Raw genomic sequence first — 13451 nt, 5'->3', positions numbered from 1 at the left:
TTTACTTGTATGAATATTCTAAAGTGTTCCTAGTCGGAGTTCATGTGAGGACACACATGAATATTAAACTAGCACATGTATTAGTTGATTGACTACGTTTCACAAGTCATGGACATGGTGATGTCAAACTAATAATGTGGGCTCATGTGAGACATGAGATTGAACTGACCCAATACGAGATGATGACTTCTCATTACATAATATGTACGCTGTGTCCTAAGACCTGAGATCGTCGTATGTACTTAAGATGTGAATCGACTTACTTAGGAGCCATCAAACGCTACACCGTAACTGGGTAGTTATAAATGTGGTTTTCGGGTCTGTCAAGAAGCATGTTGTGAGACATTGTCGGTCAAGATGGGATTTGTCTCTCTCTGCAAGAGAGAGATATCTCTGGGCCCCTCGAGTGATTCGGATCAGGAAATGCATGGCCATGCTGGGGTTAAGAGTTAACCAAGGATTCCGAATCACAGGATCGAGAAAGAGCGGTTGGCTTGGAGCTAGACCAAATATCGTGAGGCAAAAGGAACAACATGTATATGACATTGTGACGGCTCGTCTGATATGATCTTTGCGTGCGTATAGGAGTTGACATGTCTTGCTAGAGGCCACTGTCTACTATTGGGCCGAGTAAGAGTACTCGGGTCATGTCTATTCGCGTGTGAGCCCATAAAGTCACACACTTAAGGGAACGAAGCCTGATAAGGATGAGATCCGAATTAGACTGGGCTTAGGTGTACTAATGGACCTCTCAGGCCCAAAGGGGCGCCCAAGGTGGGGCCCAAGAGGAGCCCACCAAAGAGAGCGCCCAGGGGCTATAAAAATAAGGGGAAGGGGGGCACCCAAGGCTAACCCTAGCCTTTTCTCGCGCATAAACAGTACGTGATACAGTACCCCAGGCATAAACAGTGCACTGCTACAGACACAGCAGAGCGCACGTCAGCTGGTGACCGACACAGCAGAGCGCGTCCCCCCGTCCCTGTCACCTCCACGTGGGTCCCACCGGTCAGAACCGACGACTGGTACAGGTGAACTGGTTGGCAAGGCAAATGACCTGGGGGGACTTCAGCAGAGCATTCGTCCTCTCGTTCCTCCCCCTCCCCCGCAAAACCCCCGCGTCGGCCTTCTCTCCGGAGGCGAATAGGCGACGGCTAGGGTTTCGTTCCCCGGGGACGCGCCGCCCCCTCGAGCCCCCGCGCCACCGGATCCCGGCGACCGCGCTCCGCCCTCAGCCTCCCGCCGTCCCGCTCCGGTCGCCGCCGCCCGACCCGGCTGCTCCTCCACGTTGCCTGCAGCTCCGCGTCGGCGCCGGTTGGTTAGGGTTTGGGTTTCCAGTGGCCGAAGCTGAACCCCCCCCCCCCCCACGCAGGGGCTCGCGCCGGAGGGCCCGAGCTCGCGGAGCTCTCCTCATCCTCCTTCGCTCCTGGTAAGAGGCCCTCCCTGCTCCCGGAGACCACGCCTCCTCGATTCGGTCCGTTTCCCCCGATTCGCCTGGTAGCCTCGAGCAATGCTGCTGGTCTGGGGGTTCTTCCTCCCCGTATTTTCGCTTTCCCCCATGCGCGGTTTCAGCTGGGTTGGGGTGCGTTCGAAATGGTGAGCTGCATTGGGGGCGTGCGCATCTGTGCGGCGGATTTTGGGGAATCGAGTGTTTCGAGGTAGAGATTTATGGGGGTTTTTCCATCAGTACAGTATGGCCCGTCTTGCACAAATGCCGCGGTTGCGTGAACTAGCTAGAAACTGGCTGAATTTTAGGCTCTTTTTTTTGGGCGCTTAGTGGATGGTGTACAGCCTAAGAGAAAACGATGCTAGTGTTTATTCAGGGCATGCAAATCCTGCGCCATTGGCTTCATCTAGTGAGGGTTTCTTCGGTTTGTTCAGTCCTCCATGAATTTCCGTTTGCTGCGCAGGGTGCTTCCAGTTTGTTGAGGGGTCTTGTTTAGGTGTACTTGTAGGCAAAATGCTAAATCTCTAGTCCATGCTTGTTCACTTTCCTTAGCTCCACGAGCATTCCAAGTTATTTGGGGATACTCTGTCCTGAAAGATGTACTATCAGTTCAAAATTTAGCCCATGGTTTTCCTGATGTCAGTTGAATATGTCTGTTCCAAACACAGACTGCTATGACTGTTGGGCATGTCACCTGCATTTGAAAATTTTGGCCATCAATTAATATTTTTTTTGTCTCATTTTGTTGTTCCTTTATGCTTGTTGATCGTTACTTCAAGTCCTTTTTGTAGCGTCTGATGTAAGGACGTTACTAAATATGAAATTCGTTATTTTTTGCATTAGTGGTCTAAGGAATTTCCATGGTTAACTTGTTCTTATTGATTTCAGTTGGAAGTTGTCAAGGAAGCTTTTCTACAGTGTCTTTTCTGTTGCATGAGTCAGTTATAGTGCTCGTAGTTAACAATGCATACCAGGAAAAAGGGTGCTGCAAGATCTTCAGTTGGGGATCATGCCAGTCCTAAAACAAGCAGGCCATCGAGAAGAACAGCTCAGCCTCCAGTTGCTCAAAAGAAAGTAACTGATCTCATTACGTCGTCTTCCAAGAAGCAAAAACCTGGTAATGTTCCATATTTAATTTGGAATTGTTTCTATGTAAATGTTGTGATCTGATTCCCCCCTACAGTTCAATAGGCAGAAGAGAAAGCATATTAATTATTTGCGTTATCCAGATTAGCTAGGAACAAACTTATTTTTCTAATGTATAATGTAGATGGTAGAAAGACTGGTTACTATATTTTTTTCTCATTTAGGATCTGTAGTATGATATTGTTAGCCTAAGCCTGGTTATATATCTTGTGTGCAAACTTTTTTTCTCGAAAGCGCAGGAGAACTACGCTTCATTATATTAAGAAGAAAAATCTTGTGTGCAAACTCTCCTTTCTTTTTGTGAATTATACCTAATAAATTATTTTAGCACTACTTTGAGAAGAGGTTTGTTTTACTCATATCATTAGATTGTTGGATGTGAATATGTGATTCTGCTGCCTCTCTGGTTGCAAATCTTTTGCACTCAACTGTTACTTCTGATGTTCTATCATCATGTTGATTAACTATTACGATCTGAGCATCGGCTGAATTTGATTTCTATAATTGTGTTTTTACCATGCAGTTGGAGCCACTTCCAAAAAGCATTCTAAAGGAGGAAGGAAGCTGTTAGCTGCATGTGATACAACTGATAATGAAAATGAGGTGCCGCAAGTGGCCCCTAGTGTTCCCCATGATCTGCAGGTAGAGTTCTTGGTTAAGTTTAAACTGAATTACTTGACCTTTTAGCTGTACTCTCGCAATTAAAATTAAAGGGCGTACCCAGTGCCGTAGGCTTCCCGCACTGTGCGGGGTCTGGGGTAGGGTTGTTTTTAAACCCCAAGCCTTACCCACACAAATGTTCAGAGGCTGGGGCTCGAACCCGGGCTCTACCGCTGCACCAGGCCCGCCCTTCTCGCAATTAATATTGCTGTTGTTAATTTCTGCCAAGCGAAACTGAAGGGAAGTGAAATGCTGATAATCTGATTGTTGTTATGCACCATGTTTGCTTATACTTCTGTTAGTCAAGTGTTAGATAAGGATTGACCAACTATGACTTGCTCATTTTGGGCCAATTGTTTAATTTAGCTGTGGTGCATAGGTGTACTCCCTTGCTCCAGTAACAATTTTATATCAGCAGTGCCTGGATGGTATGCATAACTAAACTGTTTTGTGTAATATTTTTGGGTGAACAAATATCAGGGGACAAACATTTCTCTTATGTTTTTATTAGTATGCATACTCATGATTTTGTATTTATTTCCTGGTCCAGCACTCTGATGACGGTGCAGATGATCGCCCAAACAATTCCATATTCTCCCCTACATACCATCATCACAAGGATGGCGGTATGAATAACCTCTCAAAAGGTATATAAATAGTAGACCAGATTCTTAGCCCATTATCCTTTTCTGGTAGACCATCTTTATGTTTCGTCATTTCTTCTGTTGATATGATATGTGTTTTTACTCAGTATCATCTTAAATGCATTGCAAACATTTACATAGTTTTTCCTTGTTTAACTTAAAGGTTCTTTTAGGCAGTGACTTTAATATGCCATCAGGCAGTCAACATCTGAAAATGCTTTCAAATTAATATCAATCAATAGTTCTTTCTATTATGCACAAATTGTGAGTTTCAGTTCATTAAATTTAGAATGACAAGCATTCCATACTGTGGCAATTTTGTGTTACATGGCAGCTCACACCACTTCAAAACAGACGAATCCTGTTCTGTTTTCTTCTTAATATAATGATACGCAGCTCTCCTGTGCATTTGAGGAAAAAATAAACAAAAAAATGATTCCTGTTCTGGTTTCTTAGTAGCATTTTAGAATTTTCAAGTTGTCGAGTTGTTTTGTTTAATTCTATTTTGAAGCTAAATATTTAAACTAAATCTTTAGCAACCTGTTTCTGATCTTTTTTGCAAACTTGGGGACCAATTTTACGAATGATTTGTTTTCAAGGGAATAATTTGATATCCAGCTTTGACATAGGAAATTTATAACTGGGGTCTGCCATGGGCATACTTACTTTAAATGGCCCTGAACCGAAGCAATGTGACCATGTCGATGAAAAGCAGCCCCACCACAAGGGCAGGGATAGAGGGAGATATAAATTCTTGATCTATTTCTTGCTTAATTAAAAGCAACACTGATCCCATCCTTATAAATGAAAGACTGGCCCCCCTAAGAAGCTAATCTTTAGAATTAAGGAAACAAACCAATCTAATTTTGTCTCTAAATAACAGCCAAATCCTAAGTCTACTATTCCGCGTGAATAGTGCACCAACTCTACGGAGCCTGGTTCTGTTGCTCCCTCTCTAATGGGCTGCCCATGATAGGGTCAGTTTTAATTTCAGTCGTACTTGTTCATTGAGCAATTGAATACCTCGATCTCCCTGGAAGTCTCTGTCTATAAAGGATCACCTTGAAATAGTTGAGAATATCAATTTTTGAGTTGGTTCTATAAAGTGTTGCAATCTGTTTCATTTTGAATAATTAAATGCTTAGCATTCACTGTTGGTATTTGATTTGTTCATATTTTCACATATTTAGTTTTTCCTGTGTGACTGAGTTGTTGTGTTTCTGAAGCCAGGTTACATCTAAATAATCTTTTGGTAGTGTTGACAGTTTATACATCATCCATGCTTCACTCGTGTCTGTATTTATTTTCATTTTCAGTCCATGTTTCTTCATTGATTGTTGATGCATGGCTTATATGCTAAATGTGCTTCATTTGTTTCAGCTGGCTCATTAGAAGAACAGATGGCACCTGTTCATGGTAGCAAGGAAGCTACCCTAAAATCCGGGCCAAACCTTGCATGCAACACTTGTGATGGGGCAAGTGACCACTCTTGCACACTCAATTTGCAATCTTCTGGGCAGAGCACATTGCTTGAAGTGGATGAGTACAGTGAATTGGGAAACCTTTCTTCAGAAGTGTCAGCAATATATCTTGCTATGCAGCAATCTAAGTTGGAGTGCATTGATGAACAGAGTCAAGATTCTACCTCAACGGAAGGTTATGGTGATGCTGAGGAGACTGAGGAGTATGATGAGTTTGATCCATATTCTTTTATCAAAGATTTACCTGATTTATCTATGGTGGTCCCCAAATTTCGCCCTGTCCTTCTTCCAAAGCAGACCCGGAGTTGCCCAACAACTACACTAGTACTTGATCTGGATGGTAAGACCTGGCTATATAAGTACTTAACAGTCTTCAATACTGTGTTTTATCGCTTCTTATAGCCATTTGTATTAATAACTGCAAAGAAAGCTGGTCTTGGTATCACATGTTGTTCAGACCTGCAAAATTTCTGCTGACTCTAGAATGCAAAATTTTGAAAGGAGAATGCATTTGCTAAGAATACTAGTTAGCTAAAGATTGAGCTCAGCAAGATCTGGTCTTGTATTATTGTAACTTGGAACAATTTTCTTGCAGCTACGGTTTGGTGTGTGATAATAAGTCGAATTTAAATTATGTCTAAAGGGTCCTGAATCTGGTAGACTATATCAGTATCATTAGCACACTAATGAATTTGTACCATGACCGTTATCACGATCACAGCCATTTGGAATTCAGGTTCAACATAGTCATAGAAGATCTTGGTTATTAGATTTGAATAGGCAATTCCTGCTATGTGTTAGTAATCCTGCACTTAGTAGTTTGTTGCCTTTGTTGCCTGAAACTTACCTAAACCGTACTTTGGACCAAAGCCTTTTATTTACTTTTGTTTTGCTTGCCTGTGCCATGTTATGACCAATTATAAGTTTGGAATCATCGTTCCTTGCCAATTTGATGTTAATTTTGTGTTTGTCATGCTACAATGCAGAAACACTTGTCCATTCAACTCTCGAACACTGTGCGGATGCTGATTTCACATTTCCAGTTCATTTTAACTTTAGAGAGCACACAATATATGTTCGATGCCGCCCCTATCTCAAAGAATTTTTGGATAGGGTTGCCTGCATGTTTGAGACGATTATTTTCACTGCTAGCCAAAGCATTTATGCTGAGCAACTCCTCAATGTTCTTGATCCCAAAAGAAAGTTGTTCCGTCATCGTGTTTATCGCGAGTCTTGCGTCTATGTGGAGGGCAACTACCTAAAGGATCTGACAGTTCTTGGACGGGACTTAACCCGTGTAATGATTGTTGATAATTCTCCACAGGTATGTACTATCATCTCCTTTACCTTTCTGCAGAGTTTTGTTTTTTCAATTCAATTTTCATTTCTGTAAGCATCTTAGCCCAGTGATGGCCATTTGATTTCACCACTGGCATGTATGTTTTATCCTTACCATTAGCATCTTTATTCATTGGCACATCATACTTGGAAGATTCTGATTGAAACTTAGTTTGGACTGGTAGGAAATGTCATGGCTTAATGTAGTTTCCTGTGCAATGCATGGTTTCACAGAGTTATGTGGAGTGCTGATATAAGCTACTAAGTAGAATCTTTGTTGAACAAATAAGTAAAATTTGTTTAGTGGATCCATGCTGGTATGGGAATTGAGGCTAGTCCCTTTTTTTTTTTTGATGACTTGAATTGAGGCTAGTCCCTTGGAGCACTTGCTGACATCAGGACCGAAGGGTTGCTGCCTTGCTGGAGATTCTGAATAGTGTATGTCTTTAGAGTAGCCAGTTGCAGGAACCTTTGCAGTTCTGTGACTTCTCCATTTTCCCCCTTCTTTTGGCTGTTCATCAGTTATTATCAGTATATATTTATGTTGAATTAGCTTGCTTGCAACTGTTGCATATTTGGGTACCTGGGAGGATTTGGATCTGAATCCAAAATTGCTTTGTTGCTTTCAGGCCTTTGGGTTCCAGTTAGATAATGGCATACCTATAGAGAGCTGGTTTGATGATCCCAATGATACAGAACTTCTGAAATTACTCCCATTCCTAGAAAGTTTGGTTGGCGTTGAAGATGTCCGGCCTTATATAGCAAGGAAGTTCAACCTTCGGGAGAAGGTAGCCACTGCAGCTTCTCTCACAATGGACATGCAGATGTGATGCATCCAGTGCTGTCAAGGATTATTTCCGCGGCATCAAGGAGGCAGTGGTGATAAATGTAGAAAACGACCTGATATGGTGATTCTGTAGATTGTAGCAGCATATCAGGTTCCCCTCATGTTGCAATGTTGTATGTTCTGGCATTCACCTTGTACAATTTGCTGCAGTTTGGCAGTTGTAAACTGTACTTGCTAGGAATAAACCATCTTCAAATGTGAAGGTCTTGTTGCAAATTGTGTCGCATTGTTAACATCATGTAGGTTGGTCGATGCACTAGATAATCAAGTTGTGCAGCGAGCAAAGCAATCCGTAGTTCCTGCATTTTCTGCAACATGTGTAAAAGTGGGTTAAGATGGCGATTGGAGCTGCAGGCACTCTAACCAAAGTGTCAGATATTTAACATGCATGATACTCTGCAATATCTGCATACAATGAGAGTAGTCACTTTATAAATCTCTTAAGATATGATGGTAAGTGTAGTGAATTAGTGATGTACTGTATCTGGATGTCCGCGTCAGAAAGAAATGATCATGAATCTATAGTATTCATATTTTATACTCTATCTATAACCCCACTTTCAATTTCTACTATTGGATAAAGAATGTCAAAAATTTCCTATATGTCAAACCTGCAGATTGCATCATTTCACCGATAAAGGAATTACATTACAACTTATATAAAAAGTTGCAAATTGGATGTGATATCACCTTATTTCTTTTCACCTTCCTGGGTCCCACCCCATCACCATCACTCCGAGCTGCTGTCCTTCCACCAATACAAAACCGACGCCGCCGGCTAGCCTGCCGGCTGGCCGTTCTTGGCGACCCCGCGGCGCCGCACAGGTCCGCGCCGGCGGAGGTACTTCCCCACTGTCCGGTGCTCCTCCATCGCCGCGGGAGCCGTCCTGGACGGCCTGATGCTGCACTTCGCGGGGCCACTGCCTGGCTGCCGGTTCTGCGCCGGGTAGCGGATGCCACGGCCGTCGGCATGCGTACGGGCTTCGCCGCAGACAGCGGCGGAGAGCTCAAGGTAATCCCCAGCTACGTCCACTCCCCCGCCGGGTAGCTGACTCAACAACTAGCTCGACATTGTTTATGATTAGCAGTTCATAATTTTGTGAATAGTGGTCGTTTAGAGGGAACCTTGTGGGGTTATTAGCGTATTCTTTGAGAATTGAGACTCCGAAAATTCCAAAATCTGGAAGATTTGTGAATAATCTATGCTTCAATTTCACGTAATCATGTCTTAATCTTTCAAAATTATTACCACGTAGTGAGACAGAGTAGTTAATCTGAGCTCTGAAGGTCGTTCCTCTGTTGATTCTTTCAATTAGCTATTCAGTCCAAGAACTTGTCCTTCATCTGGTCGATCATCCCCTTTTCAATTAGTTTATTTCGGGATGGTATCAATTAATATGATAAAGTGTTCTACAGTCCCTGTATCTGTTACGGTTGGAACCACAAATTTTTTAAGAACAAATATTCAGCAATACTACAATCTGAAAAGTTCTGCCAAGGGTAGACAATTTTTCTATTAAGTTGTTCTTTCAGTTGGATGTACATCTACTTAGTATGTTCTCAATGAAACAGGCTTCTAACCAAACCTGATTCTCAGTCAGGTTAATAAATCTTCTATGTACGTGAGGTGAGGAGGTATGTTTGGAAGGCTGTGATTGCATCATAAAGATGGACTGCAGGCTGGCTGGGGCTGGTATTGCGGTTCTTTGGAAGATGGAGGTCGATTCCCAAGGACTGGTCTGGACAAAGAACTACCATTACAATGGACGGCATCCTTACAGGATGTAGATGAAAGAGATTGTGTAGAGATACCCCAAGGAATCGAAGCACATCATCACTGATCACATGTGGCACTGCTGGCTGCAGTAAACTCGAAGTATGCTGCTCCGTTCTAGGTATGGCCATTACTAGAAACCTTGGAAGTTGTTCTTTTCCTTTATTCAATCTATCGTAATAAGGACGGTGGACTGGCAGCTTGTCCACTTACTTATACGATGTTATTGTTGGCTCAGTTTGCGGTACTTTTAGATCCTAGCATGTGATGGATGACTCGTATGCCAAGTTACAACTAAAATGCTAGTAGCTGTGCAACTTACTGGTTTTTTTGTGTAAAAAAAAGAGTTCCTGAAGTTAGGGCCTGTTTGGTTGGCCCCCACACTTTGCCACAACCCAGTTGGGCGCATTTGGCTTACTTGAGCTGGCATTTCTTTTTCTTCACACCTTTGGCATCCCATATTCTATTTGCTTAGATGCTATACCAGAAACATAGGCCTGATTTGAGCTGACTATTTTCACTACAAAAACTGTAGCAAACCACACTTCATCACTGGAAGTTCAAAAAGCATGGCTTTCAACAAACGGACATCTCTGATTGCGAATATAGAATCAGAACATTGCAGGGAATTTCTAATTTCACCACGTTAAGCTCTCAAGTTTATGCTTTATGCTTGATGACTTCTACGCACTTGCTTTTTTGGTGCTGCTGATACCTTATCACCATATTAAAAGATCCATACAAACTACAAACAATGGGCCCATTATTGAGTATAATGCACCTGGAAGTTGATAGGAAACCTTACGCTTTTTCTAAAAGAATGAAACTATTATTTTCCTCCAAAAGTCCAAGTATATCTCCAAGAAAAGGCAGTATGCAAACTTATGGGTGCAAGGCAGCTGCATTTTTCGAGTCTTAATGTTCTGAAACTGTCTAAGAACGGGAGTTTCCTCATGTGATTTGAATATTTACCAGTGAATGTAGCAAACCATGGATAAGAAAATAGAGCACTGATGATAATCCAAGGGTCTATCAATCAAATACAACTATTTAGTAAATATCAAGAGCAAATATCAATTATTCAGTTATCAGCTTGGCTGCTTCCTTTCTGTCTTTCCTTGAGATTTGACAACCAGAGAAACAAATGATCAATTTGTTGGAGCTCAAGATGCTGTACGCTGGCGGCAAGAGGTCGCACAGGCTTCGAGCCTGCGCACATGCTCAAGCCTTTTGATGTTGCCAATGTGCAGGCTGCTGGCCGCAGCTTAGCACGCCCTTTGGATGCCCCTGTGCTGCAGGCTGCAAGCACAAGGGGATAGTTTAAGCTGGGCTGCCAATAGCTCACTGAATTTCTTTGCCCATCTGACCTCTATGAAGCAGGTTGCCCCTGTGCACTCAGGAGCCTGGGCAGGCGCCCGGGCTCGCCAGGCCATGGGCCCCCCCCCCCATGCCTACACCCTTCACAAATGGTAGAGCAACCATCTATGAAATATATGGAATTCGCTTCTTCCCATCCAACAAGCATGAAACATATTTTTTTTAAAAGAAGATGATGGCTTTTTGGAGGCTCGACTGGTAGGGATCAGAAACATGGATAAACTTAGATATTATTCTTTTATAAGAAGAGCGATATTGATGCATTTTGGTATTAAGTCAAATGTGAACATACCATCTCAAGCCTAATTCAACATTTAGTGTTAGAATAGTAACTTCCATAAAAGAGGTAATTTGTCAATTGTGAGTGTTAAAGATGTTTCTAGTGTGAGAATATTCGATTAACTTTTTTTTTGAGATTTCACCCTACATATTTTAAATTTGACAGTAGGCTGTCATTCTTGAATTTATATTAATGGGAAGGGTTGCATGCCACAGAGTTGGTTTAGTACTGCTATACGTACAATCCATTTGTGCGACCACATTAAAACCGGAATGTCAAATGGTTAAAATCGTTTGGGTGTGTTAGTCTGTTATATATATATATACTTGTATTCTCCCCATTGTATAAGGGGTTTTGTGCATTTTGCTATTACCTGTACATGTATATATTTGGGTTGAGAGTCCTCATATTGAACACAAGTGCTATTGGTAACAGGGTGATGGTTTGCTAATTTACCAAAGAGGTTGGATTACCTGGTTCTAAAGCCGTTGTATTAATAGGTTGTATTTTCCTTGTTTGCAGTATACATTCCTAATTCTAAATCAGGCGCATTTTAGGTGGAACGCTCGCAACCAAAATAAAGGAGTTAATGATATCCATAACCTTTTCAGGTAGAAGACAAATGTCATGCCTGTCATACAGATCACGTGCCCGTGCCACCGAGCAGGCGAGCCCAGCACATACCAAACAGGCTGACCAAGTGGTTGGAAAAATTCCCCTTTTGCTCTCATGGCCATGGAGAACACCGCACCGTGCGACGATTTCTTGATGATCATGGCCGATCTCGAGTCTGAGAATCCGGTTGCCAACGTAGCAGCTATAAACCATGCCTCGGCGTTGATAGCTAGAGGTAAACTCCCTGAATCCCTGCTCCTATGCCGCCTAATCGCTGGCCTTGCTTCCAATTTGGCGAAGCCTCACCATGAAGTTATCGTCAAGAAGGATGTCTACTCAATCTTGAAGGCAATCAGGGACGTCATCATCAGCAATTACATGAACATGGACTCAGCTTGTGATGAGGCTCTCCATGCCATCCGGTGTTGTTTCATGGATGAATTCTTTCGCCATATTCAGCATAACCCACGCATGGTGAGGCTGTGGACAGTCCAGGACCAATTGACTGCGCTGAAAACCTTATGTACCTTCTTTCGTAGCTCACCGGAAAACATCAATGACACTAGCTGTGTTGCAGCCTTTGCCTCACTGATGCTGTCACCGCATGTCACCGTGGTACGTGCATGCGCGGGCACCCTTCCCTCTCTGTCCATTGTTCCAGGCTTTGCATTTGCATTGGCACGAGCCTATTGCAATCTTCTCGAAGTATTTCCACCGCAATCATCACTTCAGATAAGCAGCGCGGTTTTAGTGCTTGACAGGCTGAAGCAGATTAGCATGACCTTGGTGGATCACCCCAGGTTCGATGAGCTGGCCCTGGATGTACTAGGGGCTTTGGCAAATCCCAATTTTGCTGTGCGAAAGAAGGTTCTGAACTTGGTGGTGAGCTTCCTCACCCCTGGGAATGTCGGTGATGTGCTACGGATCCTTATGAACGCACTGGATTTGGCAGCCACTTCAGACATCCCTAATGAGTATCAAAAGATGCTGGATGAGGCGATTACAGAATGCCACTCTGCTTATCGAGAAAGTATTATGCAAATCATACTAGATCCAAAGTACCTTGTGTTCATCAATTGTATTCGCTACATGAAGGACATCATGGACTGTAACCCCTTGTTGGGTCCCCAGCTTCTAAAGGGTCTTCTAAGGGCGCTCCGGCATGTCAGGTCATCGCCTGTGTGTGCTGCTGCTGTCTGGGCCATCTCAGTGTGCTCTGATTCACTGTTAGAGACCCGTGGCGCCATGGTTGCAATTTCACCTCTCTTCAAGGACCTACTGGATCGACGTGATCTTGAGAAACTGATAATTGGAGGTGGAGAAGTGGAGCATGAATACATGCTTGCTAGTGATTGTTATGGTATTAAAGAGGGAGATGCACAGGAACAGCCCCTGCAGCCATGGCTGATGGAGATGGAGGAACTTCTGTTTGTGCACATAGGGCTCACAAGGCAAGCAGATGGGAGCTATGCCATAGCTTCGAGTTCCCAGAGCAGTGCTAGTTCTGAAGATGTGCCATCATTGAACCATACAGACAATCTGGCATTCGTTGTGCAGTCTGGAGATGTGTTATTGGCAGATTTCGTGGAAAGCATGCTGTCCAAGCTTGTGGATGAGGATGAAGAGGAGCAGTAATGTTGCTATAGGGTTCTTGAGTTTTGAAGTAATAATTTACCGGTCTTGGGCACAGTGGCTATACTGATTCATTGGCCACTTTGTTCCATAGAGCTCTAGGGCTTGAAAAATTAAATATGCAGCATAGTTGAATCTGCATTGTCAGTACCTCAATATGCATAATACCATCTTTTTGCATGGAAGAACTGCCAATTTTTTTCTGTCTGCTTA

General features: G+C 43.1%; 2 protein-coding genes across 9 annotated transcripts; both read left to right on the top strand.

Moving 5' to 3' along the window:
* Positions 1 to 1103: 1103 nt before the first annotated feature.
* LOC120682071 (CTD small phosphatase-like protein 2) lies at positions 1104 to 7798 on the top strand. Of its 3 annotated transcripts, none has more exons than XM_039963821.1 (7): positions 1104 to 1426; positions 2333 to 2561; positions 3114 to 3232; positions 3801 to 3897; positions 5275 to 5715; positions 6362 to 6699; positions 7343 to 7798. In XM_039963821.1, the coding sequence occupies exons 2-7, from the start codon at positions 2408 to 2410 to the stop codon at positions 7541 to 7543; spliced, it is 1350 nt and encodes a 449-aa protein (XP_039819755.1). In that variant the 5' UTR covers positions 1104 to 1426; positions 2333 to 2407; the 3' UTR covers positions 7544 to 7798. The 3 variants fall into 3 exon arrangements, with proteins under 3 accessions (XP_039819755.1, XP_039819757.1, XP_039819756.1); XM_039963823.1 differs by lacking the exon at positions 7343 to 7798 and adding an exon at positions 7087 to 7250; XM_039963822.1 differs by lacking the exon at positions 1104 to 1426 and having other exon boundaries at positions 1656 to 2561.
* A 450-nt stretch (positions 7799 to 8248) lies between these two features.
* On the top strand, positions 8249 to 13451 carry LOC120682068 (coatomer subunit beta-1-like). 6 transcript variants are annotated; one of them, XM_039963815.1, is made up of 4 exons: positions 8326 to 8572; positions 9162 to 9455; positions 11427 to 11491; positions 11603 to 13451. In XM_039963815.1, the coding sequence occupies exon 4, from the start codon at positions 11721 to 11723 to the stop codon at positions 13239 to 13241; it is 1521 nt and encodes a 506-aa protein (XP_039819749.1). In that variant the 5' UTR covers positions 8326 to 8572; positions 9162 to 9455; positions 11427 to 11491; positions 11603 to 11720; the 3' UTR covers positions 13242 to 13451. The 6 variants fall into 6 exon arrangements, with proteins under 6 accessions (XP_039819751.1, XP_039819752.1, XP_039819749.1 ...); XM_039963817.1 differs by lacking the exon at positions 11427 to 11491 and having other exon boundaries at positions 8249 to 8572; XM_039963818.1 differs by lacking the exon at positions 11427 to 11491 and having other exon boundaries at positions 8323 to 8572; positions 9158 to 9455.

The sequence above is a fragment of the Panicum virgatum genome, chromosome 7N (assembly GCF_016808335.1).
Source record: "Panicum virgatum strain AP13 chromosome 7N, P.virgatum_v5, whole genome shotgun sequence".
In the NCBI taxonomy this organism is placed as follows: Eukaryota; Viridiplantae; Streptophyta; class Magnoliopsida; order Poales; family Poaceae; genus Panicum; species Panicum virgatum.
This window is presented reverse-complemented; position numbering and strand designations above follow the sequence as displayed.

Excerpts from the sequence above, each read along its gene's own strand:
- LOC120682071 (XM_039963821.1), top strand. The coding sequence starts at position 2,408 with ATGCATACCAGGAAAAAGGGTGCTGCAAGATCTTCAGTTGGGGATCAT. Across the intron at positions 2,562-3,113 it reads TTCCAAGAAGCAAAAACCTG|TTGGAGCCACTTCCAAAAAG; the intron begins GTAATGTTCCAT and ends TTTACCATGCAG. Across the intron at positions 3,898-5,274 it reads TATGAATAACCTCTCAAAAG|CTGGCTCATTAGAAGAACAG; the intron begins GTATATAAATAG and ends CATTTGTTTCAG.
- LOC120682068 (XM_039963817.1), top strand. The coding sequence starts at position 11,721 with ATGGCCATGGAGAACACCGCACCGTGCGACGATTTCTTGATGATCATG.